This window comes from Felis catus, chromosome B1 (assembly GCF_018350175.1).
Source record: "Felis catus isolate Fca126 chromosome B1, F.catus_Fca126_mat1.0, whole genome shotgun sequence".
Classification (NCBI taxonomy): Eukaryota; Metazoa; Chordata; class Mammalia; order Carnivora; family Felidae; genus Felis; species Felis catus.
The window spans coordinates 164,674,403-164,691,654 of NC_058371.1; the positions used below are offsets into that span (position 1 = coordinate 164,674,403).

General features: G+C 40.1%; 1 protein-coding gene across 2 annotated transcripts in view; it reads left to right on the forward strand.

Annotated features, from left to right (window-relative positions):
- Window positions 1-17,252, forward strand: part of TXK (TXK tyrosine kinase) — a 66,246-nt gene that overhangs the window by 39,562 nt on the left and 9,432 nt on the right. For both annotated transcript variants that reach the window (XM_023253138.2, XM_003985397.6), the window contains 5 exons: window positions 3,389-3,468; window positions 4,642-4,769; window positions 9,507-9,581; window positions 12,515-12,686; window positions 15,507-15,723. In XM_023253138.2, coding sequence (XP_023108906.1) covers window positions 3,389-3,468; window positions 4,642-4,769; window positions 9,507-9,581; window positions 12,515-12,686; window positions 15,507-15,723 — 672 coding nt within the window. The remainder of the gene's footprint in view (window positions 1-3,388; window positions 3,469-4,641; window positions 4,770-9,506; window positions 9,582-12,514; window positions 12,687-15,506; window positions 15,724-17,252) is intronic.

Consider the following 17,252-nt stretch of genomic DNA (forward strand, 5'->3'; position numbering starts at 1 on the left):
ACAATTTACTTTAATTAAAACAATTTTTTTGAGAGAGAGAGGGAAAGCATGTGTGAGCGAGCAGGGGAGGGGAAGAAGGAGAGAGAGAGGATCTTAAGCAGGCTACACGCTTGGGTCCGAGCCTGACACAAGGCTTGATCCCATGATTCTGGGATTACGACCTGAGCTGAAATCAAGAGGCGGACGCTCAACCAAATGAGCCACCTATGTGCCCTTCCTCTCTTACAATTTAATCCAGTATCTCTTGTCTGTTTTTTTTTTTTTTTTTTCTCTCATTTAATCGAATTAGCTGGTATCTCAGAGCAACATTAAACACCAGTGCTGACAGTGGGGTGTTTCTTTTTCCTGATTTTAGTTGGAATGATTTGCACAGAAAGCTTAATGCTGGACTTGGGACTAATGTAAATAAGGGCTATGGTAAGGAAGTACATATATATTACTATTTTACTGAGAATTTAAAGACAGCTGAGGGGCGCCTGGGTGGCTCAGTCAGTTGGGGGGCCGACTTCGGCTCAGGTCATGATCTCGCGGTCCATGAGTTCGAGCCCCGCGTCGGACTCTGTGCTGACAGCTCAGAGCCTGAAGCCTGCTTCGGATTCTGTGTCTCCCTCTCTTCATGCTCTGTCTCTCTCTATCTCAAAAATAAATAAACGTTAAAAAAAATTAAAAATAAAATAAAATAAAATAAAGACAGCTGATACTAGAAATGGAAATTTTTCAAATGCCCTTTCAACATCTACGGTGATGTTTATGGGATTTTTATCCTCAGATCTGTTAATAGGCTGAATTATATGAATAAAATCCCTGATATTCAAGTACTCTTGTATTCCTGTATGCAATCCCTCTTGGTCATGGTATGTTATTCTTTCCCCGTGTGATTGGACTCAGTTTCTTAGTATTCGGCTAGGATTTTTGTGTGGACACGAGTGAGACTTGTTAGTAATTTTCCCTTTTTGTGCACACTCTTTGCTGTGTTGTTGGTGTTGATAGTAAACCCACTTTATATAAAAATTTAGAAGTCTTTCTTTCCACGTGCTCTGGGATCGTGTAATATTACAGTGTGTCACTGTGATGTTTTTAATATTGCAGCTCTTTTAAAACCTCATCTGTTTTCCCGTTCAGTAGGTCTATTAACATTTCTAGATAGTCTGAAATCAATTTTGATAAATTTTATGTTTTGCTACTTAATTACTCATTTCGTTCAAGTTCAAATGTGTGGAGTCAAGATGATTCTTTTATTTTATTTTATTTTTCTGGATCCTTGTGGCTTAGTTTTTGATAGATTTTCCCCATTATTTATTGGTTGGGTTGGTTAACAATTTATGTATTTCATTGTTTTTCCCTATATAACCAGATTTTGTATTTAATTACTATCTTAATTACACTGTTGCCTTTATAATTTGTTCCTTTCTGCTCTTGTCTTTATTCACTTTCTTCTTTTACTTTACTTGGTTCTTATCCTAAATTCTTAAGGTGGATACATTTATTTTTGTATTTCCTTAATTTATTGATATAAATAATTAGACTGAGTACTATTTGAATAGCAGAGGTTCCGATATGTGGCGTTCCCTTATTATTTTCTAGATGTTTTCATTTTTATTTGGATTTCTTTGAGTTATATCAAAGAGAACTTTACCTAGTAGTAGCTTTCTCCTTTGGAACTTGTTATGAATTCCTACTTTTATTGCTTTGTTGCCATGGTTGCTGTTTGTTCTCTTTCCACTTTGAAGAAGAGGTCACTACATATACAACTTTATTATATGCGTGTTATATATGCATATATATACTGTACATACAACTTTGCTTTTTACCTCTTAGTCTTTTCCATTTGTGTCCCCTATGGTATGGAACACAATCCTTGGACATGGTAGGAATTCAATAAAAGCTAGATTTTTATTATTTAAAAAGTTTTTAAATATTTATTTTTGAGAGAGAGACAGAGACAGAGACAGAGACAGAGCATGAGTGCCCAGAGAGAGAAGGAGACACAGAATCTGAAGCAGGCTCCAGGCTCTGAGCTGTCACCCCAGAGCCTGACGCGGGCCTCAAACTCACAAACCGTATGATCATGACTTGAGCTGAAGTCGGACACTTAACTGACTGAGCCACCCAGGCGCCCCTAGATTTTGATTATTTTATTTTATTTTGTTTTTCAACGTGTATTTATTTTTGGGACAGAGAGAGACAGAGCATGAACGGGGGAGGGGCAGAGAGAGAGGGAGACACAGAATCGGAAACAGGCTCCAGGCTCTGAGCCATCAGCCCAGAGCCTGACGCGGGGCTCGAACTCACGGACCGCAAGATTCTGACCTGGCTGAAGTCGGACGCTTAACCGACTGCGCCACCCAGGCGCCCCAGATTTTGATTATTTTAAATGGTTATGAGAGTTTTTGGTTTGAAACTTTTGGCCAGAAAATGAGCCTTGTTCCTTGGTAAGCATCTGGAAGGAAGAGGAGACTCTGTTTGATGTATTGTGTTCACCTTGGGGGTCACACCATTGTGTTTGGTTTGGGCAGGTCTCAAGCAACGTATTGACACTTCATAAGTGTAAACTTTCACAGGTTTGGCAAGCTTCTGAGATATCTCCCCCTCCGCCAGGGTAACACTCGGTAAAGGTGAAAACTCTTTACGATATCAAACAAACAGCCCAAACCAAAGAGTGCAACATTCAAAGTCATTGAAAACCAATTTACAGCTGTATTGGAGTTTCCCAGAGGATGTCTGTCAGAAGGAATCCAATTCCTAACCTCACACCAACCTCACGCTATTCTTCTCTCCTGCTGATTCTCTTCTCGTCTCTCCCATGAGAGTTGCTTCTCTCTGGCAGCAGCTAAAATGGCTCCCCTGCCCTTCTTTCCAGACTCCCTCAAAGTTTATTCTCTTTCCATCCCTATCATGAATTCTGCTCACTTGGCCCATTCCTCGCCTTTCCAGATATATATTTCTCCATGCTTCCCTCACCCCATCAGCCATGTTGTTCTTTTTCTTCCAAAATACCACCTGTCAATCTGTCTTTGAGTGCTTCCTATTCATCAGCTATTTTTATCTATTATCTTGACCAATATAACAAAAAATAACTAAATGGTGGGGTACAAGGTTGTCAAGTGCAGAATTTTTCTCAGAGCAATCAGGAGCAAACTTGTAAAAATACTCATACTTTACCAATTCTTGTCCCAATTATATAGGGGTGATGTATTTGTATACAATATAAATTATTTTATAGGTGTGACTTCTTCACATATAAGGGAGATAAGATTGCGTATATTTGTGAAAACAATCTCATCCACTTATAGTAAGTTGGTACAGTTTGGATTTTGTTCCTGAGATGTACGTTTGTCTTTCTTCTTAGTGAGGAATAAATTTGTACACACAATGTCTTGTTTTGCAGTCTAAAGAAGGTGCATTTATTGTCAGAGATTCGAGACATTTGGGATCCTACACGATTTCTGTGTTTATAAGAGACAGAAGGTAAGCAATTTTTGTTTGATGTTGAATTATTTATTTTGAGAGAGAGGGGGGAGAGTGCATACACATGCATGTGTGCGGGGGATGAGGCAGAGAGAGAGGGAGAGAGAGAATGCCAAGAAGGTTCCGTGCTATCAATACAGAGCCTGATGTGGGGCTCAAACTTACGAACTCTGATATCATGATCTGAGCCAAAATCAAGAGTCAGACGCTTAACCAACTGAGCCACCCAGGCGCCCTAGAGCTGGAAGGGAAGCAAGTGTGCTTTTGTTCGCTTTAGAGTAACAGTCCTTGGGACACTCTGTCTTACGGAGACACTGTCACATGGAGAAAGTGAAATCATGGTATAGAAGCTTGCTGGCTTGGAAGTTAGTACAACCAATCTATTCAAGTTGCGTCCCTAACCAGCTCTGTGTATGACATTGGATAAGTTATGTAACTTCTCCCATCTCTTCTTCTCAACCGTGAGGGAGTTGGCTTAGTTGTAGCAGACACTGGTGATGCTTTCCTCATATCCACTGGTTTACCTTGCGTTTAGCTGTAGAGAGTTCTGCACTCAGCAAGCCTCCCATGCCTTTCTGCCTGAAGATGTTCTCTGGCTGTGGGAACTCGTGGTCCCCATGGGTAGACGGGAAGTGCCTGAGAGTTAGCATCCTAAGAGTGCCCCTCTATCAATGAGGAATGGAAGATTAGCTTCTTAGCTGCTTTGCACTTTAGTGGGGCAACTCTCAGATGTGTTCCACAGTCTCTCATAGCTTTCCAGAGCCCTAGGAGCTCATCGTAAACTTGCTCATCAATACACCCTCTATCGGCTTTCCTCCTTTCTTTGTTTCCTATATCCTTGCATCCCTCACAGTGCGTTCATTCATTTATTGAACTGATACTTGATATTCAGCAAATGCGTATAAGTGTCCCTAGTGGGCTCTACTTTTTCGGACATTGGAGTTGTCAATCAGACAACTTTGGCGGAAGTTATGTTCGAATCTAAGGCCCCAATAAGATAGCTAAGGCATTTACCCAGGGGTAGTGAGGCATCTGTTGAATCCAACCCACTCTGCAGCGTATAGTGTTTGTAAGATAAAAGTTTTACAGGCGGAGTCCCTGTTGCTTAATGAACTGACTTCGTTCCAAACGGATCTTTTGCTTATTTACTAATTCACATTTTATTGATTGTAGAAATATGGAAGCTACCATCAAACATTATCAGATTAAAAAGAACGACTCAGGACAGTGGTACGTGGCTGAAAGACACCTCTTTCAGTCAATCCCCGAATTGATCTGGTATCACCAACACAATGCAGCAGGTAAGTCAGGGGCAACGGGCTGGGAGAGTCAGCGAGCCAGGCCCCAGACAGGCAATGCATCTGTGGTCTCAGACACTTAACAGGAGCAAATGCCCCTGCAGAAATATGTGAGAGCCTGAAATACAACCGGTATTCTGAACACTTCTCCTTATTGATGCTTCTTTGTTTTTATAGTCAGGCGACAAGAGGTAAGTTGATTCTTTACATTTCTGCCAGGTTAGAAAAATGATAGATGGCAGAGAAGCAAAAGGCAATTTAATTATCAGTGCATTTGTTTCTGAAATTTACACACGGCTAAATGTAATAGAATTTCAAATATCCTAAATAATCATGCTTCCTTCTCTTTGCCCCCATAAGTTTGCTCTCTACTTCAGTTGTATAGACAATTACCCTTAAATAGCTCATTCTCTGTTCTTTCTTATTTGGAGGACAGAAAAAATTATATAGGATGCATCCGTTAAGTTACAACGTGGCTTAAATAGGCAGAAGCATCATGGAACCCCCGTCCCCAGGTGTTCTTTGCAGTAGTTGCTATTTTTGCAAACGTATCATCAGTGGAAAGATACAGGATTCCAGTAAGTTCCACCACAATTTCAATCACAGCTCTGGCCTTCAGCCCTCACCCAACCTGTATTGGACGACTTTGAACTCATAGGGGAATCTTCTTACCTCAACGTTATGGAATTTGGAACCCACTGTAACTTTTCATGTTGTTTTGACTTCTGGTCATACAATACTTTTTAAGATTTCTCTCATGAAAAGTTGTGTTGACAAAAAAAAAAAATCCCTTTTGGAAAGTGGCCACTTTTCCTTGACACTAGTTCTAAATATCAAGAATAAGTCCAAGGAAATTTTTATCCACTTATGGGATGAGTCTGCATGGATATTCCAGATGGTCATTGGGGGTTTGGTTAGAGAGGAAGTAGCAGTGAGGCTGAGTGGGGCGAGGGAGGACATATTTGTGTCTAGAGATGGAAACCCTTAGAATAAGGAGATCAGTTCTGAGTTTTTTTCTTCATACTCCTCTTTCCCTTCCCTTCAAAGACAAAATTTGAGAAACAGAGTGGTTATGGTGGTGAGGTTAAAAGAAAGATACTAAGGTAGCTCAGGATGTGCTGACATGAGAAGATGTTAGTGATAAGTTGTTTAGTAAAGAGAAAAAAAGTGCAAAGCAGTATATGAGAATATAGTGCCGCTTTTGTAACAGAAGATTTAAAAATATGTATGCGTAGAAAAATTCTGTTAAATTTTATGTAATAATTTTCAAACTAACAAGATTATAACAGACTACAAACTTAATGCTTACCTCTGGGGAATGACACTGGGGGTAAGGGAAGCTTTGATTTTCTGCCGTATAGATGGCTTTAAGGTTTGGTATTTTCGTTTGAATGGACATAAATTATTCTTATAATGTATCAAATACCACACGGATCATCTTTAAAAGATCAAGCGAAACATCAAGAAAAGCAAAACTTACAACTATGGCTGCTGCTTATTAGAGAGAAAAGAAAGCAAAAAAGATATAAGAAAACAAGAAAAGAAGGATGATAAGAGGAAAGCCCTGGGAACGCAGACATAGCGGGCATTTACTGAAGACTTAATTTGGACCTGACCCTGTTCTGAGTGCTTTCATGTGTATTTATTTATTTAATCTTCAGAACAACCCTATGAAGTAGGTTCTGTTAGTATCTCGATCTTACAGATGAGGAAACGGAGGGATGAGTTGTACTCAAGATTGCAGAGTTAATAATTGTGCTGAGGTTTGAACTAAAAAAAAAATCTTTGAAACAGTTGGAACCATCGAACCCCCTGGCTCCACAGTCTGCACTAAATGACTGCTGTATCCTCCAGAAAGAGACGAACCATACCACTGGAGGATACCTTGGAGGGCCAGTTTCAGAAAAGGCTGTGAATCAGAGCCCATGACTATCCTGTCTACTTGTTGACTTCTGGTCAATTTGGTTCGTGACAATCCGTCTCTTTGCCAGAAGCAGGGACAATGCCACGGGAGTGACAGACTTCTTGCTGTCAAAGAGAGAGACTATCATTAAACCACTGGTAGTAAATCACAGAATAAAAATGTTTAGCAAATAAGAATCTTGAAATTAGAGGGAAGTGTTAGGATCGCAAAGAAATTCCTCATTATGTTCCTTATTTGGACAATGTGTTATAGAGTCCCAGCTTGATGAGGGCTCTAACCTCAATTAGGTCTTCAAAGTCACTGGTTAATATCCTTTCCAGCTTTCTCTTCAAACTTCTACCGTTCTCCTCTAGACTCCTTCTCCAATATTATCCACTGCCCTTCAGCAAATCCCTAGCTGTCCACTTCATTAAGAAAACTGAAGCCAGCAGACAGGAGCTCCCTCAGGCTTACCCTCCTCCCCTCACTCCCTCCAGGAGTGGTCGGGACAAGCCTGTGCCCCTGTTCCCTCCATTCCTCTCCTGCTGGGACCAATCACCATCTCCCCTTCCTTTCTCTCCTGTATCTCTTACATTTCCTCTGAACTTCTCCCTTTAGACTGGAAACGTGCTTAAGGCTTTATTATTCAAAAAGCAAAAAACCCAAAGCCCTCCCTTGGTCCTTTCTTCTTCTTTTCGACATTACTCTTACTCTTCTAAGTCATGTTTTTTGGAAAAATATGTCCACATCTACCATCTCTACTTGCTCATTTCCATTTGCTTTTTTTTTTTTTTTTTTTTTTTTGAGAGAGAGCGATTGAGAAAGAGAGAGAGTGCAAGAGTGTGACCAGGGGAGGGGCTGAAGGCAGAGGGAGAGAGAGAATGTGAAGCGGGCTCCACACCCAGGGTGGAGTCCCACGTGGGGCTCAATCTCATGACCAGAGATCATGACCTGAACCGAAATCAAGAGTTGGACGCTCAACAGACTTAGCCACCGAGGTGCCCCTCCATTTGCTTTTTAAACACGTGTAATGTAGCTTCTGCTTCCATTGCCCTATGTTTTACCAGTGATCCCCATATTGACCTATAGGGTGATGCTTTTTAGTTCTTGTATTTTCAAGCCCTCTCTGCTATATTTGGCAGTGTCACCCCTTGAAACTCCCTACTTCCCAGATACTTTGACCCTGCGCTTTCTTGTTCTTGAACTCAGATATTCCTTAGAGGTCTTCCCAATGAGTCTTAATTCTACTCTTCTTTAAACATTGGTGTCTGCAGGGATCTGTCCCCAGTCACTTCTCTTCTCACCCTAGACATTTCCCTTCGCAGAATTCTTCTGCCTGGTAGTCCCAGGTACTTGCAATCCCACAGGCCCTGAACTTCAGTGATGAGATGGAACTCATCATCTTAATCACTGCTTTCCCTCCAAACCTGCTCCCCTTCCTGTTGTCTGTCTCAGATGATGCTGTCATCATTCTGTCCGTTACAGGGGCTGGAAACATAGGAGTCTCAAGAGATGTTTGCGTTCTCCTTGATAGATAGCTCTTTCTCCTCCTCCTCCTCCTCCCCTTCCTCCTCCTTCTCCTCCTTCTCTTTCTTCTCAGTCATTAGAAAGCTTGTTTTATTGAAGTGTGGTTGCCATACAATAGTATATTCGATTATGTAACGTAGTGATTGAACATTTGTATAAATAACAAAGTGATCACCACAATAAATCTAGCTACCGTCTGTCTTTGAGATCGACCTAGAAGAGTGTCTTGCACACAGTAGGCACTGAGTGATGCTTCTTTCTGTTCTTATACTGGCCAAGTTTGTTTCTTTTAGCCTTTGCACGTGCTGTTCCATCTGCCTGGAATGTTTTTCCTCCTAATCTTTGTAAGACGGTTCCTTGTCAATGAATGTCAGCATAGCTGCCATCTTGTCAGAAGGGCCTTCCCTGAGCACCCATTCGATAGAAGCTCTGTTGCAGGTACTCTGCGTGTACTCATCTTCTGCTTTCTCTTGTGCGTGCATGCATTTGTTTATTTTCTCTTCCCTCACTACAATGTAGGCTCTGTGGGAGCAAAGAACATCACTGTCTTAGTCACTGCTGTCTCCTACCAGTTAGTTAATGGTTGGTGCAAAGCAGGCCCCAAAGAAATATTAGTTAAAGAAATAAATAATCAATGCTTGTTGAACTAAATGAAATTGATGATACAGAATACTACATACGGACCCAATCAAAAGAAGTCTCATTTACTCTACCATTTTTTTTTTTTTTTTTAGAAAAAAACAATTCTTGAAAAGTAGGGTTGGGAAATGGGTCCACTTCAATACTACTGGTGGTTGAATGAATTAGTGCGTTTTTTTTTTATACATGCTTTGATCCAGAAGTCACATTTTCAGGAATTCATTCTAAGACGATAATTTGAGAGGTACATAAAAATTTATGTTCAAAACATACAGCATCTTTTACAATAGTGAAATTTTAGAAAAAGCTCTGTTTATAGTTATTAATATATATCAATGACATATTGAGTGTAAAAAGCTTATAGCAAAACATTCACTTTTCTGTGAAACATTGGGTGCATATATGCTTTCAAATACAAATTTGGAGGTTTTTGCAAAGGTGTTCACCAGAATGATAATGATGTAGCTCTGGTATATCATGTATAATGTGTGTCCAAATATTATTTTGTGAAAATGGGGAAAATAAACAAATAGATCGATGCAAAATACTGTTTTTTTTTTATTTTGGCCTAATTTATTTGAAGAATGGCACTGTCTTCTACTATATTTGCTTTCTTTTTTACTTTTATATTAGTAACTAGACTTGAAATACTGATTCCTCTTCCTCCCCAGGTCTCATGACCCGTCTCCGCTACCCGGTTGGACTGATGGGCAGCTGTTTGCCAGCCACAGCGGGTTTCAGCTATGGTAATGTATGCACGTGGACTCAAGTGCAGCCTCAAATCTGGGAAAGAATCTCCCCCAAGTTCCCTCGGCGTTCTTTAAATTCTTAGCTTTTCTGAGATACCTAGATAGGTTTCTTCTCAAAGTTGGAATCCTCCTTCTGAGATAGTGAAGTATATGCATCTCCTAAGAGCAACTTGAACTTTGGCAAGAACCATTTCGATTTTACTTCAAATTTCACTGTACATTAGCAGGCGCTCTTTTGGTACATTAGAATTCTTTTTATTTGGGTGTTCGAGTTATTGCTCTCTGGGTACAAGCGTGGCTGGAAAATGCTCCCCAAGAGAACCTGCTAAAAAGACCTGCTAAATGTCTCCTCTTCCCCTTTTAAAAATAGAACTTGTAGAAAGTTTGATTCGAACCGTTTTCTAGCAAATGAGTATTTGCAAATCTGTTGAGAATAAATGAGAGCCAAAGAATTCTGTTTTGTAATTTGGTGACCCTTTGTTCCCTTACATTCCTCTCATTAGTGTGAATCAGAATGTACTGAGAAGCCGGTAAGATAATTATATCACGTAACGGGTAACCAGGACCCAGGGTCTCTATTTTAATTGGGATGGGAGAGTGATTTCAGGGTATTAGGGATGCCTAGGTTATTCTCTGTCCCTAAATGCAATGTACATAATAAAAGTTCTGTGCCATTAGCAATTTATTGAAGTTAAGCATTAAGTTAAGTTTTAATTTTTAAAAAATAAACTTCTCAATTTTTTTTTAACATATAGAACAGTGCACAACTCATAACTCTATAGCTCACTTAGCTTTGCCTGGTTTTGATTACTTTATCTAAATGGAATAAGACACCATACACAATAATACACAGTACCGTGTATTGTGTCTGGCTTCTTCCTCTTCACCCGTGGTGTTGGGTGTGGTTGGCTCATCTCCGTGGTGGTGTGGTATGACATTGCGTGACTACACCACAGTGGATTTACCCATCCTTCTTTAGATGACCATTTGGCTTGTAACCAATTTTTACCACATAAATAATATCATTATGAACATTCTTGCATGTCTTTTGATGAGGTTCAGTACTCATGTAAGCTCCACCAATGTTGGATATATACTTAAGAGTGGAATTACTGGGTCATAGAGCGTGTACCCATTCAGATTTAGTTAGTTTTCCAAACAGCTTATACCAAACTACACTTCAATCAATAGCGTATGGGAGTTCCAGGTGCTCCACACCTTTGCCCTTGCTAATGTTTAGTCATTCCTGTGGATTCTTTTCTTTGGTTTTCACGTTAGCCAATCTGGCATGTGTAGTAATCGTATCTCATTGTGGTTTAAATTTGCATTTCCCTGATGACTAATTATTTTGATCAATTTAGTGGCCATTTGGGTATACCCTCTTGTGAGAGCATACTCTATTCAAGTTTTTTAACTCTTAGAAATATAATTATCTGCCTTTTTCTGATTTTTTTTTTCATATTCTGAATACGAATTCCTTACTGGCTATGCATTTTAGAAATATCTTCTCCCAATATGTGGCTTTCCTTTTCACTCTCTTTTTAAAAATTTTTTAAAATACTTATTTATTTTTAAGAGAGAGAGGGGCAGGGGCAGGGGCAGAGAGAGAGAGGGAGACACAGAATCCGAAGTTGGCTCCAGGCTCTGAGCTGTCAGCACAGAGCTCGATGAGGGGCTTGAGCTCAGGAACTGAGAGATCATGACCTGAGCTGAAGTTGGATGCTCAACCGACTGAGCCACCCAGGTGCCCCATTCCTTTTCACTCTCTTAATGGGGTGTATTTGATAGAGTTTTTATGAAGTGTAATTTGTCAATATTTTCCTTTATGGTTATATTATGTTGAATAAATTCTTGCCAATATCAAGGTCATAAATATATTCTCCCATGTTGCTTTTATTTATTAAAAAAATTTTTTTTCTCATGTTATTTTTAAAACACCTGCTATCCGGAGGGAGAGCACTTTGCAAAGTTGGCCTTTACAATTCTTTAAACTGCATTATTCTACAGTTCCAGCAGATGGCGGTGTTGCAATATAAAAGGAGATACTAAAACGGATTGTCAAGAGGGTTATTTTATTTTTATTTTTTGTCAATTGATAACGAAATTTGTGTGTGTGTGTGTGTGTGTGTGTGTGTGTGTGTGTGTGTGTTTTCTTCACTTTATTTTTTTATTTTTTTGAGATTATTTTTATTTTTATTTATTTTTTTAAATATAATTTATTGTCAAATTGGCTTACATACAACACCCAGTGCTCATCCCAACAAGTGCCCTCCTCAATGCCCATCACCCATAAGTGGGTTAATTTAAAAACAGTTCTTTTTTATTCATTTACTTCTATGGAAGTCAAATATAACATACCACAAATTTCACTTCAAACATAGATACATGTGAGTTAGAATCCTAAACATTGGACTTACTTATTAGATGAATTTGTTAGACTTTTTCCTAAGGAGAAAACACCAAGGCAGAAAAGCCCTTTGGGGGTGGGAGTGGGCAGAGGAACAACAGAAGGAGGTGAAATGGGGGGGACCGGGGGGGGGGACCAAATGTTATGTGCCTCACAAGTTAACTCAGCAGGACAAAACCAGATGGGGACATACATATTTTAGGGCCCAGGTGTAGTTTTGGTAGGTTTGTTTTAGAAAGGCAAAGTGTTGCATTTCATCCTGTGTCCCTCTGGAAAGAGAACATATGTTTTGATATCCATAATTCCTCTTTAAGTAAGTCAAGTTTATATCTTTAAGCCTGAATTCTGGAATTACACATGAAAACCACAGTGAGGGTATTAAAAATGGTTACTGTTCTGTTCCACTCATTTATAACATTTTTAACCTCTTTGTAAAAGAATAGAATAGGTCTAGATAATTCCTAAATCTTTTCCAGCTCTAAAAATTTCCCCTACTTGTAACATGGATGTTTTACTTTTCTAGAAAAGTGGGAGATAGATCCCGCTGAGTTGGCGTTTGTGAAGGAGATTGGAAGCGGTCAGTTTGGGGTAGTCCATCTAGGGCAATGGCGAGCACACATCCAGGTAGCTATCAAGGCCATCAGCGAAGGCTCCATGTCTGAAGAAGACTTCATTGAAGAGGCTAAAGTGATGACGTAAGTACAAGCACCACCCAGATCAATTTCATGCAACATTCTGGTGTTATGGAAAGAACACGAAGTTTGGAGCAGTTACACCTGGATTTGTGTCACAACTCTGCCCAAGCTAGTTGTGTGACCTGAGCAAATTATTTGATGTCTGTGTGACCTGAGTGAGTTATTTCACCTTTCCGAGCCTCAGTTTCTTCACCTGTAAAATGGGGATAACAATACCTTCGTTACTGCATCAACATGTGAATTAAGTGAGATAATCCATGAAAGTGACAAGTCTTTACAGGACTTTCTTTTTTGCTTTTCCTGGCAGCAAAAATGTTGATTTTGTCTAAATGGTAATATAAGGGTAAAGTATTTGCTTTCAGAGAATTTAAGAATCCTGAGCTCTAACAGAAGTGACTCTTTGTGGCCCCCTGGACACTGTTCCTGACTTCTGTGATTTCTCAGATCAGCATTTTGACTTAGTTGAATATGTGTCTTACATCTGTAATCTGGGTTGGATCAGGACAAGCCGATAATTTGGTATAAAGAAAGTATTTGTTCAACAATGGGGAGTAGCATTGTGGTGAAAAATGAAAACCCCAGATGGTGTCACCTCGATTCTGTTCTCCAAAGCAATTACGTTCTGTTCTAAACTTGCAGACCTCAATGGAAAACAAGCAAACAAACAAAGAAACCAGAATCGATAACTGGACCCATTCTCCTTTAAAGACAGAGCAATGCTGCCTCTTGGAGCTCTCAACCCATACCCCAAGTGTCCTATCGAAATATTCTTCCCATCCACTTATAGTAAAATTAATTTCAGGAGAAGTTATATTAAACACATTTTCCAGTCATAGCAGCTTCCCAAAGATGATTTCGTGCCCCTAGATTACCTCAGGCAGCTATCTGTCTGGAATGTGTTCCCTGATACCATTGGCATCAGACCCTAGTTTTCCTGTATCTAAAGGAGAGACAAAACATTATATTCCTCTGTGTTGATTAGATAGGTGTGATAAGAAAAGAAAGACTGGGAGACATGTGGTTCAGGGGAAGTCGAAGCCTATGCTGGAATTCCTAGGAAATGTAAGAATTAGAGATGTCCAATGTCACGTCGAGAGGATTCTTGAAAGGTTCAAGCCCTACTGGGCATTTGGGGTTAAGGTTGTTGGGGAAGATGTTTTGAAGACAGTGGAAGATCCATGGAGTGGGGGAAATAACGATAGCTCCAGGAAGTTTACAGAGGCAGGAATGAAGCTAAGGGCTTATTTTTAAGTCAGTTCAGGTGAACATAATGTACTTTTGGGTTTGAACAGTATGTTTTTTACTGATGTTTTGAAAGTGAGGCAGAAAAATTTCCTTCTAACATCCTGTTGCAAATACAGCCATCTTTAAAAAAGTATATACTGACACGCATTGAGCTCTATCTGTGAAGCCTACACATCTTGGTAATATAGTAGTACCTCCTTTTTGTAAGTGTGTAGTTTAAATGTCACCTCCTCCAGGGTGTCTCCCCTGCCATGTTTGATTGGCTTTCTACTATATCACCTGTGTTAGTTCATCAATGTATTTGTCGCTGCTCCAGTGATCTTGCTAAACAAACATAGTGTAATGTTTCAATTCTGAGATGTTTGTATGTGGGTATCAGTGTGGTGGTTTTCTCATGGCAAGTCAATATTCCATTTTAAGAATGACTTTCCCGCCATTATTCTGCATACATGTAAATTGCATCCCTTAACTGAAAGTACACTTTATGAATTAGAAAGATAAATCAGACAAAATACACGTATTTAAGATACATATCTACAGATGAAAATCATGTGTAGATTCTCTGAATGTCTTTTTTCTACTGACTGGAAGTGTTTTTGCATGCTACTTATATGGTAAGATGTCAATTAATCACTCACATACATTATTTTAAGGTAAATAATCCTCCCAAGTCATTGATTTTATTTTACCTCTATAAATGAAAAGAGGTAACATTTCAAGTTATTTGAGTGACAGAGAAATTGGCTTGTTACACATCTTCTAAAATTATAAACATTAACTTGAACATTATTTTTCATGATTGAATGCTACATACTCCAGAAGAAATAGTAAACTTTTGAAGTTTAGATAACTAAAGAATTCTGTATTTTATTTTATTTTTCCTGTATGTATTTTAATAGGCAACTTTCAAGGGTGTGTGTGTGTGTGTGTGTGTGTGTGTGTGTGTGTGGTGATTGAATTGCTGAACACAGAGAAGGGTTTCATGTTGGTAGGTATTTTTCAGTCTCCAACTTTGTCTGAAATTTTCTTTTTTTTTTAATGCCTTTATTCTTTATCATTTAATTTTCCCTTCCTTTCTTTCTTTCTTTCTTTCTTCCTTCCTTCCTTCCTTCCTTCCTTCCTTCCTTCCTTCCTTCCTTTCTTTCTTTCTTTCTTTCTTTCTTTCTTTCTTATGCATCAATCACCGTTTCCTCCCTTCTGTCTGTATAGAAATTTTGCCTGAGCAGCCGCAGTTAGAAAAGTTGAAACCTCAGGAACAGGAACTCTTGCGAAGACCTGAGCAAGGAAAAGTAGCAACGAGGAGGCAAGGGACTTACAGGATGGAAAGCAGAAAAAAACCGATATGGGAGCACGTAATATTCTGTAGGGACTTGGGAAGTACCGCTTGAACTCTTGACCCCACTTTTCCAGCACGCACGGTGGAAAGGAAACTTCCACGTTCTCTGGGGCTGGGTTTTTCGCGTATCTCGTTGTTGACAATAATGCAGAGTTGGTACATTTCACCAACGGAGTCTAAGCGCTTCGAATCGCCGACACGAATCCGCTCACGGGCGCGGGTGTGCTCTTCCTCATCAGGAAATTATCGCACTCAAGGCTGGTCCAGCTGTACGGAGTGTGCGTTCAGCAGAAGCCCCTCTACATCGTGACGGAGTTCATGGAGAACGGCTGCCTGCTGAGCTATCTCCGAGAGAGGAGGGGAGCGCTGCGGAAGGAAATGCTGCTGAGCATGTGCCAGGATGTCTGTGAGGGAATGGAGTATCTGGAGAGGAGCCGCTTTATTCATCGGGATTTAGTAAGTACCCCGCAAACTCGCTGATGTTTTACGTGTTGCCTTTCGGAAGATCAGGACACTTGAGGACTTTCAATATTTAATTTTACTTATTTATCTTTAAATATGTATTTATTTATTTTGAGAGAGAGAGAGAGAGAGAACATTGGTGGGGGGGGGGGGCAGAGAGAGAGAGGGAGAGAGAGAATCCCAAGTAGCCCCCGCACTGTCAGCACAGAGAGCCCTGCGGGGCTTGAACCCATGAACCCTGAGGTCATGACCTGAGCCTGAAATCAAAAGTTGGATGCTTAACCAACTGAGCCACCCAGGTGCCCCAAGGACTTTGAATATTTTCAATAAAATACCTTTGGCTTCATTTCTAAACGCTTTCCTATTCATGTAATTCTCTGGGACATGTGGCTTTCTTTTTAATTACTCATTAATGCTGCAGCCAAGTAAGGTGTTACTCTAAATATGCCTGGAACTGATGAACTACCACACTGACCAACCAACCAAAGCGAATTTACTTTTCTTTCCTGTCGCCTTCCCTGTCTTCTTCCATTGCTTCCACTTTTCTTCCTTTCAACCAATGATCAAATACGGATTGAATGGCAGTATATGCCAGGCCCGCGGCCGGGCACTGGAGAATAGCCAGGGATGAAACTGCCCCCACGTGGAGGTGCTTTGGTTGTCACAGTATCGCAGTGGCATTGCCGGCACGACTGAGGAGGACGAGAAATGCCAAATCATTCTGTTCTGTGATACTCGGAACATTATGTCCTAAAAAACCAAACAAACAAAAAACTAAAGCTTGTCTTGCCCCAAATGCTAATGGCTCTGCTTTCCTGCCTTGCTACCTTGCCTGGAAAAACATTTTGTATCCACTCCATATTTATTCATGATGTTCACACTATTCCTTCTCTGCCTTTCCATGTCTCATTTCTAAGTCCAAAAATTAACCCCAACGAGAACTTGAGAATCTGTGAGATGTCACTGGTATCATCACCGAGGGGGTCATCCTGTACTTCCTCCCGTGACCAAGGGGACTTTATTATCTATCATTCAGGCTAGAGCATTCTGGGGAGAGAAAGGAGGCATAATTTCATTGGCCTTAGCACACTTATTGCTGGACGTACAGGTGACGAAGAATTCTCATGGCATTTATTATATACCACTTCCTATAATAGTTAATTGTTCACATTGTTTATACAACTATTAGACTCTAACTTCCCTGATATCGATGCCTAGACTTCTGAGCTGTGATGAGAACACAGATTACAGAGCAATTTTCTCAGATTTAGCTGTGCCTTAGAATCACCTGGGAACTTCTAAAACATCACGATACCCAGGCCATGCCCCAGACCAATTAAATCAGACCCTCTGGGGGTAGAATCTAGCCATAAATATTTTTTGAAAATTTCCCTGGTGAGCTCAGTGCGTAGCCAAGATTCACAACCAGTGCTCTAGAGCTAGACTGCCTGGGTTAATATCTCACCTTTGTTTCTTACTAGCTGTGTGAGGTTGGGCAAACTCGTTAACTAGTACAGTGGTAT